General features: G+C 38.8%; 1 protein-coding gene and 1 long non-coding RNA gene across 3 annotated transcripts in view; one reads left to right on the plus strand and one right to left on the minus strand.

Annotated features, from left to right (window-relative positions):
* Nucleotides 1–2,626: 2,626 nt before the first annotated feature.
* Nucleotides 2,627–27,315, minus strand: part of LOC108977662 (protein flightless-1) — a 43,227-nt gene continuing 18,538 nt past the window's right edge. Inside the window, exons 3-6 of the mRNA XM_018947472.1 lie at nucleotides 4,930–5,271; nucleotides 3,798–4,872; nucleotides 3,312–3,741; nucleotides 2,627–2,937 (exon numbers count right to left, since the gene is read on the minus strand). Coding sequence (XP_018803017.1) covers nucleotides 2,803–2,937; nucleotides 3,312–3,741; nucleotides 3,798–4,872; nucleotides 4,930–5,271 — 1,982 coding nt within the window. The 3' untranslated portion in view covers nucleotides 2,627–2,802. The remainder of the gene's footprint in view (nucleotides 2,938–3,311; nucleotides 3,742–3,797; nucleotides 4,873–4,929; nucleotides 5,272–27,315) is intronic.
* LOC108977663 lies at nucleotides 5,521–6,804 on the plus strand. Of its 2 annotated transcripts, XR_001994054.1 has the most exons (3): nucleotides 5,521–5,726; nucleotides 5,817–6,426; nucleotides 6,520–6,804. It is a non-coding gene; the product is annotated as an uncharacterized LOC108977663 (long non-coding RNA). The 2 variants fall into 2 exon arrangements; XR_001994053.1 differs by having other exon boundaries at nucleotides 5,817–6,533.

The following is a 27,315-nucleotide window of genomic DNA, read 5'->3' on the forward strand; positions in this document are numbered from 1 at the left end:
ACGTGACCACTTCTGAATTACCGATTCCRCCTAGTACTCGTTTATCTTTGTTTGGCTTAACTTTAAGATTAAGTTTTTCGACTGTATCTACCCTTATAAAACACAAACGACTACCTGTATCGACTAACGAAGGAAAAATTACATTCCCTACCTTTACCATTTTAAACCTTAGTCCAAAATCTGCCTCTGAAGGTTTGAACATTACTTCGGTAATTGTGTTCAAATTGTCTTTTTCACCCTTCACTTGGAGTGTCGGACATTCGTTGCGTTTACTTCCTTGACACTGACTCTATTTTCAACTTCGACTTTTAGTTTATATTTAATTCTCTCATAAATTTTTATTTGCTCTTTTAATTCCCTTATACTCCTTATTTGGTATAAAACCGTTTTGTTCAATTTTGAATCGGGAATCCCTAGTATGAAATATTCTATTACGCTGGCTTCCTCCAGTTTTACCCGCTTCCCTATTTCCATTAAGGCATATAAAAATTCAATAAATGTTTCGTTTTGTCTTTTTTGACGATTCAGTAAAAGCCTATGTGCCTCAGCTGATGAAAATAATATTTCGAATTCATCAATTAAAGCTTGCTTTAAAGGTACCCAATCGCGGATACCGGTTTGGCTTCGAATAAATGCCCTAGCTGCTCCTCTGAGAAGCTGTTTTGCATAAATAAATTTATGGATTTCCGACCAGCCTACTATATGTGCGTTTTCTTCAAAAGATTCTGCCCACTGATTTACTTCCTGCCCGTCTGTACCGTTAAATGACGCCAAACTTTCTTCAATTTCTCTAAATGAAAAATGAGGAACTGTGGGTGGCACCGGACCTTTACCCAACACACTTTCACAAAGCGGCTCCACTGATTCGACCTCACTCTCGCTTTCATCGTCATCGTTAAGAAGACCGTAGTGTGTCAGAAGTCTGTCTCGTAATTCCTTCTTGCGTCCACTTGTCGGTAGCCCTGCTTCTTTTAACATATCCTTTAACATTGTCACTGTCATATTTAATATAGTCTGAGCCTCCATTTTGAGTAYTCCTTTACAATTATGCAATACAACAAATAATGTAAGTATATATAATCTTATTTGATAATGTTAATTTAATAAAAACTTAATAATATGAAAGTAACCTGTAATCCTCGTTGTAACACGACTGCCTCAGTCAACTCAGCCTCTCKAGTATTGCTGCTGACGATGAACATACGTTGCCGTCGCCAAGACACTTTTCACCGCTTCACGCCGACTCTGCTGCTGCAACCCGTTCGTTGCCAACTTGATAGTAGCGCGTAACGCTCGCTGACTGTTAGGCTTATGCGCTTATGTTGCCGTATCTACTGCTTCTGCTGCGCTATTTCGGCACAACCGTTTCCATGAATATTTCGCTTGAYAACATGAAACTATCTCCGATTAATGTGTTGCGAAATCTGCTGCGCTGTTGCGGTGCAACCGTTTCCAGACACTACTCGTTCGAAAACACGAGCCAACTGCAACCTATTTGTTGCCGATTCTGTTGCGGCGCAACCGTTTCCACACAATGCTCGTTCGAAAACACGAGCCAACCGCAACCTATTTGTTGTGGACGATTCGCTAAGTCCGACCCGCTGGAACGAATGATCCACCGATGTGCAGAAATAAAACACTGGACCAACTTCACTTCACAAAAGATCACCGATTCGCTTTATTACAGAACTGGTGCTTTAATACAACTTTACAATGTGTAGATCAGTTTTACTTTTCTTATAGAACTGGTGMTTTTACTTTAACTGTACAATAGATCAAATGAGTACAACTTTAAAAAAGATATGGAAATGCTTTATCAACTTTCTTGGTCGCCGTCCGCTATTCAAGTGAAGTCCGTTATTGGTTTTATTCCGTTCCGAGTCCTCTTTTCGTTCAGTCAGTGTTGTCGTGTGTCAAAAACGTTCAGTCCGCACGGTCGCATTTCTTCGTCCTACATATATTTATTTAGATAAGTAAGACTTTTAAAATAGTATATAAGCTTTACAAATTTCACAATAAAATCAGACTAAAATAGTTCTCGTAGAATGAAGTAATTCTCACAGAACAAGACTAGATGATATTTGACAAAGCTTATCCTTTGTTCATATATATTACAAAATAAATAAATATTTTGTAACGAGTTTTTTTTTTTTTTTGGTACTTCTATAAGAATGTTTTTAACATACTCACGTTATAAGCTTTATAGCATGCATTATGTTCTCATTAGTAATATTGCCTCGATATTAACCTTTCATAACACAAAATGAGTAAAGCAAGACACAGGTATTCTCTGCAAGGCTAGCATTCCTTCATCAACATAATATAATTGCTGCTGCTTAAACAGTCACTGGTAAAGAGAACATGTGTTAAGAACGTCTAGATTCTAGGTTCTTAATTTTTCGTTAGATTAGTAAATATATATATTGTATAATCAAATTTTGAACTCGTATTAGCACTGAATCTATAGAAATCAATAAGTTACATACAATACCTTGCGTAATAAGTCAGAGTACGGTCGAAATACAATTTACTAACCTGGCTGGGACATTTCAGAAAAAGGGAATTAATTTAGAACAATAAAAATGCAGATTGTCTCACTCGTTTACAAATTAAAATAAAGGACATATCTCTTCAACGAATTCCATATGATTTTAATTAGTAGTAATTACAAAACTAAAATATGTGAAAACATATTGTATCTTATTTTCATTTCTCCATTGGTTTATATGACATATGAATACAGCGTACATATAGATTTAATAATAATAGTTCGTCACTTGTATCTTTAATGTAGTGAATCGATTACTCTGGAGGAGATTTATGACTGCTCCATCCATGAAAACATTTTGTAAAACGTTTAGACTCCTTATTTTTTAAAGTGAGGAAAAGCTTTCGTGATCTTTCAGGTTGTTTTATGCGTAAGTGTTGTATGTAAACCTAAAACAAAATTATTACATTATAATTTTTTGGCATGTTTAAAGAAATTTGTATATACAACGATTTTAACGAAAACCTTATATATAATGGAAGCTAACTTATTAAATAAAAAATGCACTATAAATACAATCCTTACTTAAGACACGGTAGCTAAACCGTGTGTAGCATCACTTTGAGAAGCCACATTAAAATATTTTATTAAGCGCGTCTGTTCACCGAAAAAATTATAAATATATTTATGGTATGAGGTATATCTATTAGAAAATCTAAATAGGCTGACACGAATGGTGTTCCATAATTCGCTTTTGACTTATACGGAACCATCCTTCCAAATTATATCTCGAATGATTTTTGTATTCGGTTTGAAATCTTACCTGTGCTGATTTATACGCCAATTTTATTTCCACTTCACTACATTTGGATCCAAGCCATAAGAATACTTGCTCACCATTATCCAATATCATTATGTCATCATCTGCCAAATCATCTTGACAAAAGTCAGTACATTTTTCTGCAACTGTGAAATAACCTTTCTCATTGGAACATCGGAAAAGCCGGGTATAATTCATAAAATCAGCATTTGTTTCGTAAGCTTTGCGTCCACCCAAAGCAACCCAGAAAAAATTCTCTGGCTCTTCTCCTTCGTTTAAAATCTGTAAACTAACCCATGGATTATTAAACATTTTCTCAGCGATTTCTTGTATAAGCTTTGCTTCCTCTGGTGCTGACTTTGAACCCAACCAAACATAAACTATACCCGATTGCACTTCATCTTGAATGTCAAAAGGTACGTATAAAATATAACTGCAAAAATCTTAGCATTAGTTTGTTTACTATAATTAGTTCTAATAAAAATATACCAAAAGGCTGAATTTAAATTTGCTGCATTAGGTTGAATTTGAATGAGACGAGTACACAATGCTCCACCATTTGATCTTAAATGAAAGAACTCAACAACAGGTTTTACATCTTTCGATTTATCCTTTCGCTTCCCGATGTGAATTATAAACTTGCGTTTAAAATGAGCCATGAATTTCAAATTTTCTTGTTGTTGATGAATGCGTACTACTTCTAATTCTTCTCCAAACATTGCCTTGAATTTTTTTTGTAGAGTAAACGTAAATGTCAACCAGCCCATATTGCTGGCATTTCGCCCCTGCCAAAAATAAACTACGCATTGGATTTCATCATCAGATGGTTTAATGGGGTCCACTTCGAGGTCTTCTTCGTCAACGGGTATACAATAGCGACACAAAAATACGTAACACTCTCCCATATAGAAATTTCCCAACTCTTCTTCTGGCAATCGTACAAATTTTTTTCCTTCCAATACGAAGGCTTCCATTGCTTCAAGGTCATAGTTCCAATCTTCCTCCAGTTGTTCAGCCTCATTAAGCGGCATTGCATTTTGGCGAGGCATAAAAAGAGCGGCTAAATCAGCACGAGTCTCTTGCTTACGAGCCCATTTGGTCAAATCTGCTCCAGTTTTAGCAACAGATTTAGCAGTTCTTGTGAAATCAACTGCCATAACTTCATCCCAACCAACAAATTTTGATTTAAATATTTGAGTCTCTGTTTCTTCCTGCAAGCGACTGATCAATGCGAAAGAAGGGCGATTTATCATATGAAAAAGTTCTCGTGATAACTTTATTGCCGCTGCTCGCACCAGTCGAGTCGATTTTTTTCCAAACCACACAAACAAATCTGTATAACTGTCTAATATGTAAACATTTTTGCTATTCAAAAAAGTATGAACCAATTTTTGATTTGCTAATTCCACTTGGGGTAGCTCCAAATAGCCCATGCCGAGTTGAACCTGATATAGATGAGGAATAACCGGTTCAAAACTATCCGGAACATGCTGATGAATTTTTTTCTCTGATATGTCTTGTGAATCAATGCCAAGGTTTTTCCAAAAGTCGTCGCTTTCTTCTCCTACAAATTACATGACAAATAAATAAAAAATTATTTTAATGCAATTTTGTTACTTGCCCTGTGTTTCTACAATGATGTCACATTTATTTTTTCTCTCGGTTTTATTAATTTTTTCTGCCATTAGCCGCGTTTTAGAATTTAATGTATTTTTTGATGCGCAACCAAGCCAAATATATAATTTGATACCACAGTCCAACATAAAGACAAATCGAGAATCAAGGGAGTCAAAATGTAATGCTACGGGCTCTAAATGAATCGATGAACCAGCCGCATGCACACGATATAAACGTTTGGTGTATAACATATCTTCAACTGTGTAAAAACCTGTTGCTGTTCGACCTCCCTCAATATATGTAACTTCAGTATCAAATAGTTCCAAAAATTCCTCAGATTCATCATCTATTAAGAAAATATATTGAAAAAGTCAATGATATAATATCAAATTCTGTCGTTTTGAAGGTAAATTTAATAATTATACAAACTTACAATGCTTACCATTAAGATTTGTTTGTGTTAAAAATATATAAAAACATGAGTCCAATCAATGAGTGAGCATGAAAATAAAGACACCCACTGAGAACTCTGTAATATTATTTTTTATTTATATATATACATATATATATATATTCCATATTTATAGCGGGCATAGCTAGCCAAGAGACATGGGTATATGAGTTTGACATGTAAACAAGTCAACAATCATCGAAATGGAGTGAAAAAACCACGCCAAAACCGCTCAAAAGTAAAGGTCATGCTTATTGTTTTTTTCGATATTCGTGGCTTGGTGCATCATGAATTTGTTTCGGAAGGGATAGACGGTCAATGAGGAGTTCTATTTGGACGTATTGAGGAATGTGTGTGAGAAAATCCGTTAGAAACGGAATTTTTTCTATTTACATAAAAATTTTAAGACGCTTTAATTTTTATTTCTCTTACCTGTAAAGGATTTAGTTCAACAAATCTGGCTTTTAATACTCCCCAAAGGAGTAGGAAATACCGAGTCATAAATTTGGCCTTAGGAATAATATATTAATAGCTGGTATTCAATACTTTCTCATGGATTACGGAATTTCCGACTTAAATATTTCTTTCAAAATATTAATAGGGATTGTTCAACATAATATTCTATCATATTCATGGTAATACGTTTTAAGCTAAATGAGAGGCCAACAAAAAAAATTAACTATGCAACATGCTTCAAGTGTCACGTAGACGAACCGCACAAACTTTGCGTAAAAGAAGACAACTCTACTCTCTATATTTTATTGCTGAAAAGAAATTGCTGGTAATCTATTTTGACTTGCGATAGTTAGATTAACTATTAACTAGATTTAAAACAAGTTTTTACAAATTGCAAACTTTCATTTAATAAAGCTTCAGGAGCATATCGTCACCTGCCATGCAAAATAACGTAGTAACATTTTTGGAAATTTACAGAGGCATGAATGAAACACGACATAAAATGGAACATGAGTGAAAAAAAAATTGATACTGTCTAAAAGTGGGTTATAACTGAGCTCAGAGCCTGAAAATGTTGAACATTTGTAATATTATGTATGTAATTTGAAGTAGTGAAGAGTAATCAATAAGACACTCAATTTCGAATTTTTTGATGATACTCATTTTGCATTTCATGTGACGATATAGTCCATCAACACCAACTGTCAAGTCTAATTTTGGACATCATCTCAGCAAGTCACGGCTATAGAAGCTCCATACATTGAAGAAATTAGCGAGGAAACTAACACAAATACACATACATTAAAAATAATAATTTTTTGCTCTTACATTATGTGTTAGATTTTTACAATTAAGTAGGAATGTTATTCAGAACTTTTCACTCCACGGCTTTCCAGTATTTTAATAAGAATTAAAAGCCGTGGAAAAATAAAAATTCTATTGAAATTTCCATTTAATTAAGTATTCCTGACTTTAGAGAATAAAATTGAAACATACTAACTATATGAACTTCCTGTTTTGATCAAATTTCACAATATTCAGTGGCGGAAAAAATCGACATTGTCTGCTTTGTAGTTTTGAAAGTATACATTTTTTAGGATAAGTAAGGAAGCGCTGGGTTCGGGTGTAACCGAACCTTTCATACTCTTACACTTTCAAGGCATGGAAATACCTTCAGGTGCGTAAGGTTTATCAGTTATGTGTGTGTTAGAGGTGCTGAATAATGACCGCAATACTGCAATCGTGCTACTAACTTGATACTCTGCTGCTGACACTCAGCTGATACTTGTTGCTTAGAAATATGGAAATTTTAAAGCATATAATTGCTGACGAAATTATGAAAAATGGGAACAAAACAAGACAAAGAAGATGTAGAAGAAATCCTGTTTTGTTTGAATAATATAATATTACATAAGTTTCGTCGAATTCGCTAAAAAAAAATCCCAGATAGTAAAACCTCTACTTTTTTTGAATTCCTTTTTATGTTAAAAACATTTTATGAAACTTATTCTAAAGTAGGCCCCTAATCGGACTAAGACTAGAGCGCTAGCACCCACATTTTATTCTTTCCACTAAAAAACTGTTCCAGGCTTAAACGACTTCGGACCAATAACTTTGTGTCGTCAGCATTTAATTTCACTCTAAGAAACAAATAATGTTGGAAATATGAAGATGAAAACCACGCATTATATATCACCTATACTTTTAAATTCCACTCTCCATGTATGTAAACATATGTACATACATAGAGATGTGTACGCACCGTTTGAATTGTCACGCGTAATAAAAGCTTAGTCTTTATACAGTGGCAAGCAAAAGTGAGTGCATGTTTGAAAATTCCATGTTTCAATATCTGTAACTTCCTCAATATTAAATCAAATTCAACCATATTTTCAGCATTAATTATGTATGTGCTAAAAAAAATTAAATTTGTAAAAAAGTTAAACTAAATCAAAAAAATTGACTTACGGTCAAAAACTTAAAATATGAGCAATGCACTCAGTTTTGCACATTATGAAATCTTCGAATAAATTGAGTATATACACAAGAAATTTAATATTTTGTCCAAAGACCTTTGTTTTTTTTTAGCTTCTGGAATTTATGTTCGTCCAACCATTTTTCACTATCTTGGCCGTATGTTTCGGGTCCCCATCCTGGTGAAAAACCATTTCTTCCTCTGGATATGTGCACTCGTCCAAAAAATCCGGCAAATTTGTTTGTAATATTTGAAGATAGTCTTCCTTCTTCATGATGCCTTCAATTTTTACGAGTGGTCCCACATGCCACCACGTGAAACACTCCCATATCATTAAGTTTCCACTACCATGTTTCACAGTTTGCTTGACGTGGTGTTTTTGAATGCGTTCAGTGGTCTGCGCCAATAATATTGTTTGCCGTCGGACTGAAATCTATTAATTTTACTTTCATCAGACCAGATAACCCTTTTTCAGTCATCCTCTGTCAAATCCTGATACTTTCTGCAGAATGAACGCTTTTATATTTTTATCAGACAGTGCTGGTTTCTGTTTTTTATAACGGATTTAAAACCAATTCTGTGTAATGCTCTCTGAGCAGTAGAGGCACTAACGTTCTTGTCCAGCATTTCAGCCGCTTGTTTGGGTGTTACCCGCTAGGGTGGGTCGATTCCCGACTTTTTTCGATTCGGGATTTCTAATAGTGCGGAAAAGTTGCCTTAGTACTTCCTGATTCCAATGCAACTTTTTGTTTTGAGACAACTCCGGCCTTGAAATTTCGGAAATTCGCCTAAAATCGTGAAATCGTCTACCTAGCGCCTGAAATACGCATCTCAAGGCAAAATGTATCAAGCAAAAGTTATTTGTCACGTCATTTGATACCGAAATGGTATAAGTGATCATGGCCGTAGGACGAACCGTTCCCGAGATATGAGCGAAAATGTGGCGCGCCACAGCGCAAGGTGAAAATTATTGCAGCTCTCAGCTAACCTGTATTGGTCACCCAGAACCCACTGCGTGGAGGTGGCTGCTCTTCGGGTTCCTCCCAAGCCCAACCCAACCAACCAACCATATATCAGGCTTGTTTTAGTCTGAATCTGTGTCAAATTTATTAATTAAATCAGTTTATGTACTAAACTTTGGCACTTGTTGCCTAGATTTCAGTGTAGAGCGTATAAAACGATCACGAGATTGGGGGCCAATAACTTTAGAAGATGTCTCTGTCATCAGTTTGATGGTTCTCTCGACTGTCACTGAATTTCCATACCTCTTCAGTGTCACCCGACAGTCCTTTTATGAGTTCTTCGTTTGAAACTGAACAAAGAAGAAAGGCCGTCAAAATACAGCCCATATACAGAGTCAATACTTTCGATGTTTTGGAGCTTAACTCCAACACTATTTTTTGCCCGACTAATCTTGCATTTGTCACAAAGCTAGCCTGATCCTCTGTTATCAAACCTGCCAAACACAGGACATTTCTGTCTAAATTTAARTTTAGATACAGACATTTTGAGTTCTGTGTTCTGTTGAGAGAATATAAGTGATAGCACTCGGCGAAATCAACGACAAGAGTGAAGGAACTCGATGAAAAAATATTTATGTGGWGACCAGTCCGAACGTGTCATATGGTGCAGGGAAATGCACGTAAGTGATAGAACTCGGCGAAATCACCGACAAGAATGAAGGCCGTTCCCACGACAGCCGGGTCTACGAAAACCGGAACGGACCCGGATTTTTATCCGGCCAAGGACTGTCAACTCGGCAGAATTCTGCCGTTACAACAACAACAACAACAACAACAAGAATGAAGGAACTCGATGAAAAAATATTTGTGTGGAGACCTATCCGAACGTGTCCTTTGGCGTAGGTGAATGAATGGGAGTGATAGCACTCGGCGAAATCAACGTCAAGAAGTGTGGTCGTAAGCCGATTTTCACCTTGCGCTGTGGCGCGCCGCGCCGCATTTTCGTCGTATCTCGGGAACGGTTTATCCTACGGCCATGATCACATACCATTTCTGTAGCAAATGACGTGACAAATAACTTTTGTTTGAAATTTCAAGGCCGGAGTTGGGGTTGAAGATGCAACCAGATCTCAAAACAAAAAGTTTAAATTTGGTGCCATTGCACTAGCATCCGCATCTGGTTGGACCTCCCTCGTAGCAGGTGCTAAGAAACAAAGCATTTTAGCCCTGAACAGCACAGAAGCCGAGTACATTGCCTTATCCATGGTGGCAAAAGAAGGAGTGTATATTAGGAAACTGGTCGGCGAAATCGCTTTTGAAGCCATTGAAACGATACCAGTGTACAGCAATAATCAAAGCGCACAATGTTTAGTAAAAGTATAGAAAATGAATATTTTTCTGCAGAAAATATGATTGCTGATGCGTTGACAAAGAATTTGAGTAGGACTAAACATGTAAAATGTATTAATTTAACGGGACTACTGTAAAGTAAATATTTTTTATTTTTTGAAATAGTTTCTAGAAGGAAATTATTTTGTTTATTTGTATTACTTTAAGGATGTGTGTGACATTCAGCATGTCGCGGATAACCGGGCGACCTTCTCTGCTGCCGAGATGAATAGGGTGATGTGAGCCTTTTCTGCCGAGGTGTTAGCAGCGGTCTCTATCAGTAACCAATCCGTTCCGAGTGTGCACTGAGCGCAAGATTAGTAGTCTGTGTTGCCCGGGCGAACGGTAAAGCGAAGAACAGGAGTCAGGGAAATAGGGTAGGTGCATAGGCATCGAAGGTTCAGCCGCTTATGTATTTCGGCGCGCCCCTACGATGGTAAAACAGAAAGGAATCGAACTTTATATAAAAAAAAAACAATACAGTAAAACAGTAGCAGTAACATTTATGCTAATATACCCAAATAACGCTAGGAACAGACTCTCAAAGGACACCAATAATGGAAAGTGGTCCCTTTAAGCGGACCTAATGACTTAGTAGATCGCAAATTAAGATGCTCAGGGTAGAAAAAGCAACGCGAACAAGATTTTCGGCATAAGAGCTGCACACGGCGACCACGTAGTTGAACTTGGCGAGAAAACCAGGGGGTTGTCTTAGCTGGCAACATAACAAAGTTACATGATAAAGCCTTTGAAGAATACTAAAAAAACAAAGTCCGACTCCTCTTAAGAATTATAAAACTACCCTTGGGGAAGAACCTGAGAAATGAAAATATAAGAAGGAATAAGCTGATATGATAACCGTCGCTAACAAAAAAAAAAAAAACAACGGACACAAATTTAAAGAAAGAGGAAAACAGCTTACAAGCATCGACCTAAGCCTGATGCGATAGTCATTTCGCGAACCGGGAACATGACATTCAGCGATATCCCATGTTAAAAAGAGAAGATGCCCTGCAGAAATGAGCGAAAACGTAACACGGATCAGAAATACGGATAAAGGTGAAATTTTGATAGAGCTTAAGCACAGGATCTCGATGAAATAACCGGCGAAAAGACTTTGGCAATACTATTCGCACGCAAAAAACAAAGAACTGGGAAAAAGGGCACTTCGCGAAGACATGCGGCAAGGAACCGTCCTGCAGTGAATGTAAAAAAACAAAGAAATGAGAACTCTTACCATCAGACAGGTAGAAAGCAATGTCCTCTTTACCAAAAAGCGTGTAAAAGAGACACAATTTGAGAGTTTCACAGCTCAACCTCAATCACTGCGAAGCAGCTCAAAAACTATGGCTGTGGTAATTTTACGTTCACTAGTAGTTCTCTACTTCGGTCGTATAGAAGGCAAGCGACTTGTATACGCACAGTAAGTCAGTCAAAATCGTTGAAACCAGAAGCTGAAACCCTTGATGAGGAAATATTCAAATTAATGCTAGATGACAATCCGAACTACGCGACAGATACAGAACAGAAGGCTGAGTACCTAGTTAAACACATCAGCAAAGCCTGCGATACAACTATTTGTAAAAAAAGAAGACTCATACAGGGACCTGTATACTGGTGGAATGAGACTATTGAAGCTCTGAGTAGCGAGTCCCACATATTTCACAATGCTAAATGAGCACTTGAAACGAAAGAAAAATGACCTCAAAAGAGCAATAAAGAAGAGCAAGACTTTAAAGAGACAAAGGTTAAAGGTCTTAAAGGAAAAACGCCTACATGACCTGGATTATTAAAAATGGTTATCCAAACTCTTTTTTCGACGAAATTTCTATAAATAAATCTGGAGCTATAAACGCACCACAAGTCACTGACAAAAAAAACTATGAAAGCATCTGAGAGATTCGAAAATTACAGCATCATGCCTAGATACCATCTCGAATAAGGCCCTAAAACTTGCTATTAAACCCAAATCCGCCCCGTTTACGGAACTGTACACGCAATGTTTACGAGAGGGCCAAAAAACTCAGCAGTGGAGCTAGGCTCTTATGGACCTTTACGCTTGCTGGACACAATGGGGAAAATATTTGAACTTTTCGAAGGCACAGGTCAACAATAGAAGACATTAAAAAGCTAACGGAGGTTGCAAACAAGACAATTTAAAGAACCACGTGGTTATATGGTTCCAGAGAATAGGCTCAGTACTAGGGCAAATACTGTGAAATTTTTTATATGACGGTGTTTTAAGTCTCTTCCCGGACTATGTCACACAAAATTACGACATTATGGCTATGGAGCTTAAAAGAGCTTATGCTAAAACAAGAAGCTCTGGCAGACGACTTACTAAGCAATGAAAGAACCAAGAAAGATTAGCCTTAATGATTGGCAGAAAAGGTGGGACGAAACAAACGATAGATGAACACATACGCTAATCAGAGAGAGGAGCGGCTAATCCCTGAAAATATGGTAACGCACGTTCCCAACAGGTGTGAAACTTTGTTAGAAAATGGAGCTCGACATAGAACGTGTATACTTTGGCATTGTTGTCAGCGCATTGCCGATATTTGAGGTTGATAAATAAAACCAACAAGAGGTTCGAATATATTTCTTTATGTTTGTGGGGGTTAAGGAATATATTCTTACCATTTTAAACATACGTGTACAACCATTTATCATTAAAAAGGATTACCTTCGAATTTCTATGATATATCTCACACATTGACCGATGTTTACGGTAAAAAGTTCACAAATGCAACCTTGGTCCACATATTCAGTATCTGGGGTGAACAAAATGTTCAAAAATGACCACGTACGTTGATACCATTTTATTCATATTCTTAATTCACGTAGACACTGCTTACGCGATTATAGCCGAGTTAACAACAGCGCGCCAGTCGTTTCTTCTTTTCGCTAGCCAATTGGATATTCCAAGCGTTTCCAGGTCCTTCTCCACCTGGTCCTTCCATCGGAGTGGAGGTCTTCCTCTTCCTCTGCTTCCYCCGGCGGGTACAGCATCGAATACCTTCAGAGCTGGAGTGTTTTCGTCCATTCGGACAACATGACCTAGCCAGCATAGCCGCTGTCTTTTAATTCGCTGAACTATGTCAATGTCGTCATACATATATTATATAATATCTCCTACAGCTCATCGTTTCATCGAATGCGATATTCGACGTGGCCAACGCAAAAAGGACTTTGCTTCTCCATTGCCTACTCAGTCCAAAGTAGCACCTGTTGGCAAGAGTTATCCTGCGTTGGATTTCCAGGCTGACATTGTTGGTGGTGTTTACGCTGGTTCCAAGATAGACGAAATTATCTACGACTTCAAAGTTAGGACTGTCTCCTGCGTTGGATTTCCAGGCTGACATTGTTGGTGGTGTTTACGCTGGTTCCAAGATAGACGAAATTATCTACGACTTCAAAGTTAGGACTGTCAATAGTGACGTGAGTGCCAAGTAGCGAGTGCGACGACCGTTTGTTTGATGACATGAGATATTAAAACGAAACCCTTCACTACCAGACCCATTTGTTTCGCTGCCTTATCCAGGCTGGAGAAAGCAGAACTAACACCGCGAGTGTTGAGCCCAATGATATCAACATCATCGGCATACGCCAGCAACTGTAAACTCTTATAGAATATGGTACCTTCTCTATTTAGTTCTGCAGCTCGCACGATAGGGAATCGCCTTGTCTGAAACCTCGTTTGGTATAGAACGCCGCGGAGAGGTCCTTCCCGATTCTGACGGAGCTTTTGGTGTTGCTCAACGTCAGTTTACACAGCCGTATTAGTAGTGCAGGGATACCAAATTCAGACATCTCGGCATAAAGGCACCTCCTTTTCGTTCTGTCGAAAGCAGCTTTGAAATCGACGAAGAGGTGGGGAGTGTCGATTCTCCTTTCACTGGTCTTTTCCAAGATTTGGCGCATGGTGAATATCTGGTCGGTTGTTGATTTTCCAGGTCTTAAGCCACACTGATAAGGTCCAATCAGTTTGTTGACGGTGGACTTTAATCTTTCACACAATACGCTCGATAGAATCTTATGTGCAATGTTGAGGAGGCTTATCCCCCGGTAGTTGGCGCAGATGGTGGGGTCTCCTTTTTKGTGGATTGGGTATAGCACACTTAAATTCCAATCGTTGGGAATGCTTTCGTCCGGCCATATTTTACAAAGAAGCTGATGCATGCTCCTTATCAGTTCTTCGCTGCCGTGTTTGAATAGCTCGTCCGGCAATCCATCGGCCCCCGCTGTTTTGTTGTTCTTCTGGCGGGCAATTGCTATTCGAACTTCTTCATAGTCGGGCAATGGAACGTCTGCTCCATCGTCATCGATTGGGGAGTCGGGTTCGCCTTCTCCTGGCGTTGTGCGTTCACTGACATTCAGCAGGCTAGAGAAGTGTTGCCTCCATAATTTAAGTAGGATCTAGGCGTCGGTGACTAGATCACCTTTGGGGGTTCTACAAGAGTATGTTCCGGTCTTGAAACCATCTGTAAGGTCGATCGTAACGTTGCGAGATAGGCAGCCTGTTTTCTCTCCGCTGCGACACGGCACTCCTCGTCGTACCAGCAGTTCTTTTGCACTTTCCGAAAATCAGTGGTTTCGGTTGCAGGTACGTAAGGTTTTTCAAGTGCACATGCACATTTGTATTCAATTGCTTATCTTAGGTCAATATGTTATCTTAAATAAATATGTTTGTTTGTTAATTGTTGAGTGCATACGTATTGCATATAAATACATTACGTGCCTCATATAAATATATGTATCTTTACGTGTTTATTTATGTATTTGCTTTGTACTGCATCAGCATTGGCGAAGATAAGCCTGTTCAATGTATTTGAACAGGGGCCTTGACTTATCCCGATACATTCATTTGTGCTTGATTTGCATGTAGGAAAGTAAAATTATCAAATGGAATTTAAAATTGGGTTACGAGGGAAGTAGGCGTGGCTGTTTTCCTACTTCGTTTGCTTTCGCACCATAGGCATGTCAGGGTAACATTAGATATATACCCACAAAATTGTATGTCTCAGAAGTATTTATTTATTGATTTATCACGCTTTTAGTAGATTTTAACAACCGTCATATTATCTTCAGATTTTGTTTAATTTTACAGTATAGATTGGGGTGCTCAAGTAATTTGTCATGAGCCAATTTGGATATTGCATTTTAAGTGCAATACCCAGTTGGTATTAACTAAATTTTGATTATGTAATTTCTGCTGTCAACGCGAAGGCATCCTTTTTCGAGAGATTGCCGAAAATGACGTTGTAATGACCGAGTTTCAAAAATTTTTTTTTGATAATTTCACAAATATCTTTCCAAAATATGCATACTTGGAATAACGACGATTGAAAAAAATATTAAACTTTTTAAGTGAAAAAATTATCAAAAATAGGCCAATTTTTGTTCAACGAAACACTTGGCATACCCACACTAAGGGCATACCCCTTAAACTAAAAAATTACTATTTTGTAAAAGCAATAAAATTTATGGACGAAAACTAAAAAATTGCATGGATAAAGGTCTACATACAGTAGTTTTATATAAAATAAAATATTTTATTTAAAAATATTTTAATTATGCTTTATTAAAAAGTTGTCTTTATCCGGATCGCCCATTAATGGTAGTGACCGATACCCTCTTATCCGCTGACAAACACTTAATTACTAGAACAAGGGTAAGGACATAGGATTCCTTTTATCTCTTTATGCCAATATTTAATACAACTCATAAATACAAAAACTATATTTAAAATCATAAGCATTTGTTCAAAATTCATGTTTGTAGGAATCATTTGAATATGTGCGTACAATTTTAAAAAGATTCTTCCTCAAAAATAATACAATTGCTGAGTATTTGGAATAGAAGAAAAGAACTGCAACCAAATACGCAGTGAAATAGATTATAACTGGCTCAGTAATCAGTCGTGGAGTATGTATTATACCACGTGCATCCCAAAAGACTGATGTCACAACCTTTCCAGCAGAACAGGCTAATCATGTACAGTCCACTAGAAGGACTGTCGATTGGACATCAGTGAGAAATGATGGAGCTATATTTCTATCACCGACGCTTCGGCTTTATTCCGATTAGAGAGTACTTAAACACTTCTCAGAATCAGTTATTCGTTGTTTTTGTGGGTGAATTTCCCTGAGCCCAAATTCAACAGTATTTTCCACAAAAATGGAATGCTTTATTAACACACGAAACGTTTTATGATCCATTTTTTTGTGAACTAACACAAGTTGCTTCACAAAAATGCTATATCTCATTAACTAATAGTYATAATCCAACTAATAGAAATCATATAGATGGTAGTAGTAGTATTATATATTAGGTTGTCAGAAAAATCTTGCGGTATTTTCGCTAGTTCTAGTTTTATTCGTCGCAACGGTCATGCTATACCTTTTTGGAAAGCTCATTTCAAGCGCTAACGCGTGTTTGATTGATTGTCGTTTCTTTTAAGTCGTTCGTGAGTTAAAGCGTCTCAAACATGGAGCAACATAAAGAGAAAATACGGCATATTTTACAGTACTACTACGATAATTAATAATATTTCTTGTAAAACTCATCAATGGGTCAGTMYGTAGCCCATCTCTCTTGTCTGATATTAATTTTAACATTCCCGCTCGCTCTACCASSCAGYTTAGACMTYTACTTTTAAAATTTTCTAGAACAAATTTCGAGTTAAACGAACCATTCCGCCGTATCGCTCGCGTCGGTTGGGCGGGAGGAGGGTAATCGTTGGGTATTATTATAAAGGCAAAAATGCATCTCAAGCCGCCAATAAAATTGGTGCAGTTTATGGACCCGATACAGTTTCCATTTCCACCGCACAACGATGGTTTCAACGTTTTCGTTCTGGTAGAAGGTGGTCGAAGATGCGCCACGCTCCGGAAGGCCTGTCGTCGAAAATTGCGATAAAATCGCTGAATTGATCGAAAGAGACCGGCATAGTGGCAGCCGTAGCATCGGTCAAGAGCTGGGCATGAGTCATCAAAAAAAATTTTATGAACAATTGAAAATTTAAAACTTTTTTGACAGCCAATTATGTATCAGCCACAGTGAAACGTGGACGGGTTCTCTAGTATGAATAGTAAAAAATCACTGATCCAAAATTAGCCGAACACATAATAACGTAGAGTCTAGTACTTTATTCCTCAATCAATTAGGTTTTACAAATACTAATTTGTCGACGTTTTTAGCCTTCAGTGTTGTTCTCCAATCTGATGTTAACGAAAAACTTTTTAGAAAAATGTGCAGAAACAGTTTTTATTGTAATGTTTTTTTTCTAATCAGAATAAATATAAAAATGGAAGATTCAATTTGGTCTAAAATATCTACCAAAGGTATATACATATATAGCATATCACGATAACGAGACGAGTTGTAATCCAAGTGACTGTCTGTCCGTCCATCCGTGCAAGTCGCAAGTTGAGTAAAAGTTGAAATATCTTGATGAAATAGTATACGCCTTCCTTGGCAAAAAAAAATTAACAAGTTCGTAGATCGGCGTAATCGGACCACGATCACGAACACAAACCTATAGTGTCATAATTATGTAACTAAGCATAAACTTAAGATATAGAATGTTATTTGGCACAGGTGAAGGCAGTAGAAAGAGGTACCCGTCCTATAATAAGTTTAATATACATATTTCCTAAACCGCTACAGCTACAGCCTAGCGCAAGTATTAAAAGAATTCCTACCGATAGTGTGAAAATGAATGAAATCGGAGGACCCGCTCACTCCGCAAATAACGTATTGTTAAAAACTACTAAAAGTGCGATAAATCAATATCTAAATACGCCAGAGACATAAAATTTAATTCCCGATGTGGACTAAGAGGGCTTTTTTGGAGCTGAGGTCAAAATTGAATAATGGGGGTGGTACGGGTTACTTTTAAGTGAAATCACATATATGAGACCCTCCGGATCGATTTCAACTAAATTTGGTACGTGATTTTTCTGATACTTCTATGTTACCAAGCAATTAGTATAACGGCATTACATGAATAAATATTTTAGAGTATGCTACCTTATGACAACAATTTTTCCAAATCCAACAAACTTGTTGAGACCCTAGGTACCGAATATTTCGACCCATAAACTATCGTTCAGTGTATGAGATATATAATTGAAATTCATAGAGTACCTTCCTGGTAGTAGTACGTCTGTGTGCTAAAAATATGTTAAATCGAACAAATATTTCTCTTCGGCTAATTAAATTGAAAAAGCGCGTTTTTCTTATAATGATGCATATTTGTGCTTAAAATAAAATAGAGTGAAAACTCGCCCTAAACCTCAAATAATTTGCAAGCCAAATTTTTCAAGAAGAGTTAACAATACAAGGAGTGTTCCAAAGTAAATTTTTGAATCAACCGCCCCTGGTGGCGCCATCTATATGTCGACTGGTGCGTTAGAATCTGCTATCTTTATTGATTGTCCGTGAGAATTTCATGCCGTTTCTTAGATTAGAAGTGAAGTCATTGCGTTTTAAGTGTCAGTATGTTTGCGTTATCAGTGCGAAAATGAGCTTCGAACAAAGAGCCTACATAATTTTTTTTTCAATTGGTAAAACTTTTACCGAAAGGTTTATGACGATGACTGCCTATCCCGTAGCAGAGTGCACGAATGGTTTCAACGTTTTCAAAGTGGTCGGAAGGACATAAATGACGATCAATATGTAAGCCAATCAAAATCCGTGATTACCAGAAATTCCATTAAAACTGTGCGTAAATTCATCAAAAATCAATCGAAATCATCACTAAAATTCATAGAAATGGAATTGAACATTTCCAAAACATCGTTTTATCGCATTTTGACCGAGCATTTGGACTTGCAAAAGGTGTGTGCATCATTAAAGATGTCAAAAAGGACAAAAACTTTACAATATTGTGACTGGTGACGAAATGTGATATTTCCAGATGTGCCGAAAAGTGAAGAAAATGCTGATTTGTTTTTATGATTCCAAGGGTATTATCCACAAAGAATTTGTTCCACCCGGTCAAAACGTTAATACGGTATTCTACCTTGGAGTTCTGAAGCGTTTGGTGTGCTGTATTCGACGTGTTCGGGATGAATGTCGCGAAGATGATTTGTTGCACGATAATGCGCCGTCTCATCGATTGACGCTTGTGACCGATTATTTGACCAAAAATCACATTTTAACCATTAACCACTCCGGCACCGTGCGACTTCTTCTTTTTCAGAAAAAATGTATTGTCCATGTCTAATCATTTTTGTTTGGAAACAATACTGCAGAAGAAAACAGTAAATAAAATGAAAACCAAGTCCAATGAGTGCAACAAAATATTTTCCCTATTCCTGTTACATATTAATGAGTGGTGTTATTAATTATGACCTTTAGTATCATACTTAAGTTCAGGATATGCTATTTTGTGAAAAAGTATTTTTCAAATTTGCTATAAATATTGTAATCAAATGCGCTCGTAAAGAATATATAATAAAAATAGGCGTATTTTAATTACACATAATAAAAATTATATTACATATAATAAAAATAGGCGTATTTTAATTACATATACTAATATTACATATTACAGTTTTGAATAAGTTTTTAAGTGCACTTCGATTATAAAAATTTAAATTTCTAAAATTTGTTTTCTTACGCGCACGCAATAAAGGAAACATGCATTAACTATTTGCATTGTTGAGAGAAGCAAAGAAACAAGTCTATTTGGTTTGTCTTTCGCCTTCGTTGCTTTCTTTTTTTTTTTTTTTTTGTTAGATATCAAACAATATTAAAGCAATAAGTCACTCTTTGCTTCGGGGTACGAAATGTAATTTATAAGAACTACATGAATCAGTTCCATTAACTTCGGACAATAAATTTTGAATTTTAGTTGATTATACTTTTCTTTTGTGTCTGATTGCACGCTTTCCCTAATGAGAAAAAACGAAATTAGCTTGACTGTTTCAACTTCAGTTTCAATATCTTGTGCTCGCACTGTGCATTTGGTGAATGCCCTTTTTAAAAAATTTCTGCCATTCAGGGGTGTTATGGAATCTGATAGTTGTCGGAATCAGAATTGAATCCGATCAAAAAAAGCAGTAGGTGTCACGAATTCAGACAATAATGGCAATCGAAACAGAATTTGTATCGGTTTTGGGTGTCACGGAAACCAATTTTATCGGCTATAATCGCGTAAGCGGTGTCTACGCCAATCAAGAAGAAGAAGCTTTAGCGAAAAAAAAATTCAATTTTTTTAAGCTTCGAAACGTAACTTAACACCCAAATGCATCTTTATTCATTCGATAAATGTTATCTCTTCAAATCTTTCTTTAATTCGGAACTCATTAAAAACTTTAATAGGATTGCTTCCAAATGTATTATTTTGCAAGTTTTGTCCCATTAGCAAACAGCTGGTTCGAATATTGGTTTTGCGTATGTTCGAAAAGACGAAAATGAAATCAGATTCTGTGACCCCATTTATAATCAGAATTGATTTGCAATTCTGACAGCAAAGCAATTCTGTCTTGGATTCCACAACACATCTGATTATATCGAAATAATGTTTTGCAATAAAAATAATCCTTTTTTCATGTATTGTCTTAAATTCTTAGATTTTGTTATTTGTTAAATTTATTGGAGTTTTGTACTTAATGTACTTGTAATGGAATTGAACATCTCCAAGACATCGATTTATCGCTTTTTAACCGAACATTCGGGCTTAAGGTGTGTGCACGGTTTGCTCCGCACAAATTGACTGACGACCAAAAATCACATTTTAACCATTAACCACTCCCCGTATTCACCTGATATGGCACCGTGCAACTTCTTCCTTTTCGGAAAATTGCATTTGCACATGAAACGAAAGTGACTGGCGGCCCTACCGGCCAACAAGCTAAAACACTCGTTGGACATGCTTTTGGATCATGCAAAATGCTGTATTAAAGCAGAAGGAGACTATTTTTAATAAAATAAGTTGAATTTGCCGAAAAACCCATTTGTTGTTTTTGTTTTTAAAAATCCTGCTTACTTTGGAACGCATCTTCTTTTATTATTAACTGAAACAATTTTTTTTAACATATCTGTACTTTCATCTTCTTCCTTTTCTCAAATAATATCATCACTAATTTCCACATAATTTCTAAAAATTGTTTGTCAATATATAATTTCTTTCATGATTGTTTAAAGTTCTAGAGGCATCAAACACCGGATTTTTTGTGAAAACACTGCTGCAATTGCATAATTGGATGCATCCATTGTTAACGTAAAATTTTTCTCAGAATGGATAACGCAAAATCGGATGTCTACTTATTAACGTTTTTAATTGTTTGAATGCTTCAATATACAGGGTTTGTCCGGGAAGTAACAGAGCTGAGTCGATTCAAAAAAATTTATTGAACCAATCAAAAGCGTGCAACTTTCAATCGTTGCGCATGTTGAAGTGCTCCGTCATAGTGTCATGAACCACATATCTGTCGCAGATTTATTGAGTTTCACACAGAATTCAATCGCCTACCTCTGCTCTCTGAAAGCGGCTTGCACCACTCACAGAAACACGTCACACGAAAATGTTTGTCCTGACTCTCCAAGTGCTCGGAGACAACTGACCAGCCGCTCGTTCGTTAACTAGGAACGCCCTTTACCGAATACAGTCGGTGCGGGTGCGCTCCGGAGTACAGTCGCGGCGGAAGAAACTCAGTCTAATTCATTTCCGGACAAACCCTGTATCTTTTATATTAATTTTAGCTCACTTTTTTAGGAACTTTGTGATTAGTTGGGCTACTTTCGCATAATCTTTAATAAATTTTATATAGTACCCTGTAACACCCAAAAAATCTATGATGTGTTTCTCTGTTCGTTCAAGATTATGTATTACCTTATTCTGTTTGGATTCGGTTTCATTCCTACTTTTGTTAAAATATGTCTTAAAATTCTGTGTCTTTTTTCATAAAATAATATTTAGTTATTTAAATTTTGATTTTCAAAGATTTTTAAAATATCTGTTATGGCTTTAATATATTCACTTAAGGATGAGCTAAAAATCAAAATATCGTCAAAACAACACATGTTTTATTTAGGCTGTTCACGGTAAGGTGGTTATCGAGTTATGTGGTTATTAGATTAAAAATAACCTCTATGATCCGTSAACATCCCATATTGTATGGTTATATGCTTATTTTTACACAAACAGCTGTTCATTGTTTACATTTTAAGWTCAATGAAATTTCTACTTATAAAATGCCTAAACAAAGTTTGAAAAGCAACATAATTGAATTTAAAATAAGTTCTGCTATTCAGGAAATGGACTTTATTGAAGGTATGTGCTTATTAAATAATCCGAATTTTAAGAGTTCAAAAGATTCTTTGTACAAAATTTGCAGACATCTTGCGTACTGAACAGTGTCACAATGCAATTGTAAACAAAAAACAGCTGTTAATAGCAGAATTTCCAATTAGAAAATATAAATGGAAATGCCATTGGCTTAGTTTTATTTATTTTTTTGTGCTGCCATTTAGTAAAACTCCAACGACTTTCTAACACTGGAAATAAGCAAACAACCACATAATCTGTAAACAAGGGTCTGGGTTGGTCAAAGTTGGTTATTTTGTCATACCGCATTTTGTTGTTGTTTACTTAATCACATAACCCGATAACTACCTTATCGTGAACAGCCTAATTGATATAATTTAATTTAGTTCATCAGCCGTTAAAAAGCGGTATCCTCATAAATTCACATAAACCATGAGGCGTTACAAATTTTCTTTATCTTCCTTTTTACTAAAATTTGGTAATTTCATTTTGCTAAATCTATTTTTACAAAGTATTGGGTACGGCATAGTTTATATAATATTGAATTAATATTCCAGGGTGTTATGCGACTAACGTGCCCATTGGATGATTTGCAGCCAGGAGGTAAATTCGGCTGTATTCTAACGGAGTCTCCCCAACACCAGGCCGAATTGGAGAGTAACTGTGGCCTTACCGCGTCAAGAGGCTCTGGCATGGCGGACCCCCTAGTTCCCCATTAAAATAATAGACCCGACAGCTCACCTTGTTGAGCCAAGAGTCGTAAGGACAAGATGAACACGCAAAAACTAAATATAACAACCACACCAAACAACCCGATAACAAGGCAACAACCAGGAACAACGGCCACTGACAACGGAAAAGAAAAAGTATTCGGAGTAGCGGCAGGCGGAAGTTTAGCTTCCTTGACGCTCCCTCGCCAGAGGAGCGGGCGCTGTTTGAGCAGCATGCCAGGGAGGATGACGACGACATACTCTCATGCAGCGGCCCTCGCCTGGCGAAAGTGCCTATTGCCGCTGAGGCAGCTACGAGCGCCGAAAAGATCCCCGTCAAAAAGCTTAACAGGTCGGACTCGGGTGAGTCACATCGGGCAGAGACCGACGGCTCTCGTAGAAGGAGGAGGAAGCGCAGAAGAGGTGAGTAACACCCTCTTCCAGCAGCAGGCAAACACGGCGATGACGTGCACACTGATGGGGGACTTGCGATACCTTCGAGATGGGAAGACCGAGGTAGAGGAGTAGGCCAGGCCTGGATTCGGAACAAAGGGAGCAATGTATCCCCAGCAAAGGAGCTTGGCAGGACCGTGTCAGCTCCCGCGCAAGGCAGCGGAACTAGCAACCTTGGCCCGGTCAGTGCAACCTTGACCGCTTTGTGTGGCAACGGAAAGGCAGCGCCCTCGGACACTTATGCTCAAACCGCAAAGCATAAGAGCGATCAGATTATGCCGCAGGAGCCCCCCAAAAGGATGAGGGGCAGCAGCACAAAGCTATCCTCCACTCAGGAACTCCTCGATGGGCTAGGAGACCCAGTGGATGGCAGCGCGATTGACGGCGGGGATGAGGATCTGCCCTCCTCGAGCCACAATTATAGCGGCCGTCAACACGGTAGTCGCCCAGGTGAACCTGCATCACGCGACAGCAGCTTCAGCTGTCATAACGACCAAGTTCACAGCGGATAACCTGGGCATCCTGCTGATCCAAGAGCCTTGGGTCTATAGATGAGAGGTTAAAGGCCTCAAGACGAAGTGCAATATGGTAATCTGGGATCTCTCTAGCGAGAGATCTAGAACTTGCATAGTGGTCAGGAATAACATTGAACTCTTCTGCATTCCAGAGGTGGCGGTGCAAGCCAGGGACTTCGAAGGCAAGGACTTCGTCCTAGCTTCAGCCTTTTTCCCAGGGGTGGCATCCACGGAACCCCCGGAGGTGGTGGAAAGACTGGAGCACTGCAAAAGGTACAGGCTTCCCCTAATTATTGGCTGCGACGCAAACGCCCACCACTTGGAATGGGGCAGGACAAACTGCAACGCAAGAGGTGAGTCTCTTTCAGTGTACATATTAGGTAGTAGCTTAGCGATAGAGAATGTAGGGTGTGAACCCACATTCATAACTATAATCAGGAGAGAGGTGTTGGACATCATCCTGAGCAATGAGCCTGCGAACGGATTGGTCTCACAATGGAAAGTCTCATCGGAGCCCTCCTTGTCAGACCACAGGATTGTTAGGTTCACGCTAAGGGAGAGGTCAGACGCATCCCTGGGAAGGCGAACTGGGATGTCTGCAGGGAGGTACTAAGTGAGGAATTGAGTAGGGAGGGCAGACTGATAATAGCGTTTCAGGTATAGGATTGGAGAGTAGGCTATCTGGGAACTGGCATATCTCCGGAAAAAAATACGGAGCCTATTTACCAGCGCGAAACGTTCGGGGGTCTGGGAAGAATACAGGGGCTACTTACCTCACCTTATACAATAAGGAGGTTTGCAAAGCAAGCAAGTTTCAGGAAATAATGCGAAAATTTCACCTCTACGCGAAAAGCGGCTCGATTGCATAAAGCTCTGGCTAAAGGCACGAATGACGCAGTAAAAGCAATTAAAAGGTGACCGGTCATTTACGACCCGGGCAGAAGACAGAGCTACGGAGCTTCTGCGGGCGCACTTCACGCAGACGGTTCGGGAAGACCAATGTCTACCCGTGATCGAACACAGGCCATCCTGCGAGGATTGGAGAATCGCTAAACAACTATATACGGCGGACTCGATCAGGTGGACAATGGCCTCGTTTGAAAGATTCAAGTCTGGGAGTGGATGGCATCTTTCCCGCGCTGTTACAACAGCTGTTGAGAGAAATGGCATACATCTCTGAATTATGGAGGGCAGCGAAGGTGATCTTAATACCCAAAGTAGGAAGGAAAGACTACTCATTGGCGAAATTTTTCAGGCCAATCAGTCTAACGTCTTTCCTACTAAAAACCATGGAGAAGATCGTGGACCATGAAGTAAGGCGGAAGCGCTGAAGAGGGCACCCCTGCATGCGGCTCAGCATGCTTACAGAGTGGTACCAGTACTGCTTTGTAGCAGCTAACCTCTGAAATAAAGATTTCACTGGAGAATGGGAAAGTGATGCTTTGCGCTTTCTTGGACGTCGAAGGTGCCTTTGATAACACGTCTCACAGGAGTGTAGCCAGGGCACTGGAGAAAAGGAATGTGGCAACTCAATAGGGCCTCAATAGCGTCACAGACTTCAATAAAGACCAAACTATCGAAGCTACAGCGCCTAGCCTGTGTCTGTCTCAATAGCGTCGCAGACTTCGGTAAAGACCAAACTATCGAAGCTACAGCGTTGTCTGCAACGGGCGCAATGCGCACTTGTCCAACGGCAGCACTGGAGGTTCTGCTTGAACTTACTCCATTTGGTTATCTGTCAGGTAGCCAAGCACACACTTCTTCAAATAACGGCAGAGGGGTGTGGCAAAGGCCAGATAATCTCGTCCCAGAGGATGGAAAAGATAAGTGGCAATATACCATTAGCCCTCCTCCCGAAGGGCAGTACTACCAAAACAGTTAACTTCACGAAGAAGTTTAAGGCCACCCTCGGTAGCAAGGACGAGTGGATCAACTCCAATCTCAAGTTCATATTGAAGAATAGCACGTTGAGTTACACCGACGGCTCGAAAATGTCGGAGGGAATCGGTGCAGGGATCGTGGGCTCACGCACCAATCTCTCCATACACATTGGTGGGTTTCCGAGCATTTTCCAGGCAAAAGTTTTGTCTTAAGTCGGTGTATAGAGATAAACCTCCATCGCAACTATAGCAATGAGCGGATAACCATTCTCAGCGATAATCAAGCTTTACTAGAAGCTTTATCTCCTACGAGATCAAATCGCTACTAGTGTAGAGAAAGGCTGAATAGCCTAGCGGAACGGAATCAGGTACACCTAATCTTGGAGGCGGGTCACAGAGGTATAGCCGGTAACGAACTGTCAGACGAGCTAGCCTTCTCCGCAGCCTCCACCAAGATGGTAGGACCCGAACCTTTTACTGGAGTTGGTCCCCATACCATAAAGGAGCAAGAAAGAAGGAGTGGGCAGGGAAGAGCATTGGAAACAAGCACACGGTATGAGGTATGATCCGATATTGATGTCGGGCAATGGAATCGATGGCATGTGTTCGAAGGTAAACAACTACCTCTCCGACCTTTCTCGTTTCCTCACTGCACGAAACCTCCAACTTTCCCTTACCAAATCCACAGCGACCATATTCACGAACTGGACGAACTAGTATAGACTGGAACTTAATATTACAGTCGACGGTGTCAAAATTCCGACTGTCAATAACCCTAAGATTTTAGGTGTCACCTTCGACAGTCTTTTCTCCTTCTCTCCACATACGACCGCGATTATCGCCAAAGTACAGAGCCGCAACAAAATCCACAAGTCACTAGCCGGCAGCACATGGGGAAAGGACAAAGAAACGTTGTTGGCAACTTACAAGGCAATCGGCCGGCCAGTCCTTAACTATACAGCACCCATATGGTCGCCTGGATGCAGTGGCACGCAGATGAGGAARCTACAGACCTGCCAGAATACAGCACTCCGGACCACGACGGGATGCCTCTTGATGTCTCCCATCGAACACCTACATAGCGAGACGCTTATGCTCCCAGTTAAGGAGCATAATGAACTCCTCTCCAAGCTGTTCCTGCTGGGATGTTTTCGTAGAAATCATCCTTGCAGTCATCTGCTTGGAGCGGAACCGCCTCCTAGGAGCATCAAGAGGTCATTCCTTGATTACGTCGACGACATCGAACAATGCGCCGATAGGACCTTGGACGCTACAGGCTTCCGACAGGCACTGACCGCCATTCACAGTGGAGCCATCAA

The sequence above is a fragment of the Bactrocera latifrons genome, unplaced genomic scaffold (assembly GCF_001853355.1).
Source record: "Bactrocera latifrons isolate USDA-ARS-PBARC rearing strain unplaced genomic scaffold, ASM185335v1 scaffold_930, whole genome shotgun sequence".
In the NCBI taxonomy this organism is placed as follows: Eukaryota; Metazoa; Arthropoda; class Insecta; order Diptera; family Tephritidae; genus Bactrocera; species Bactrocera latifrons.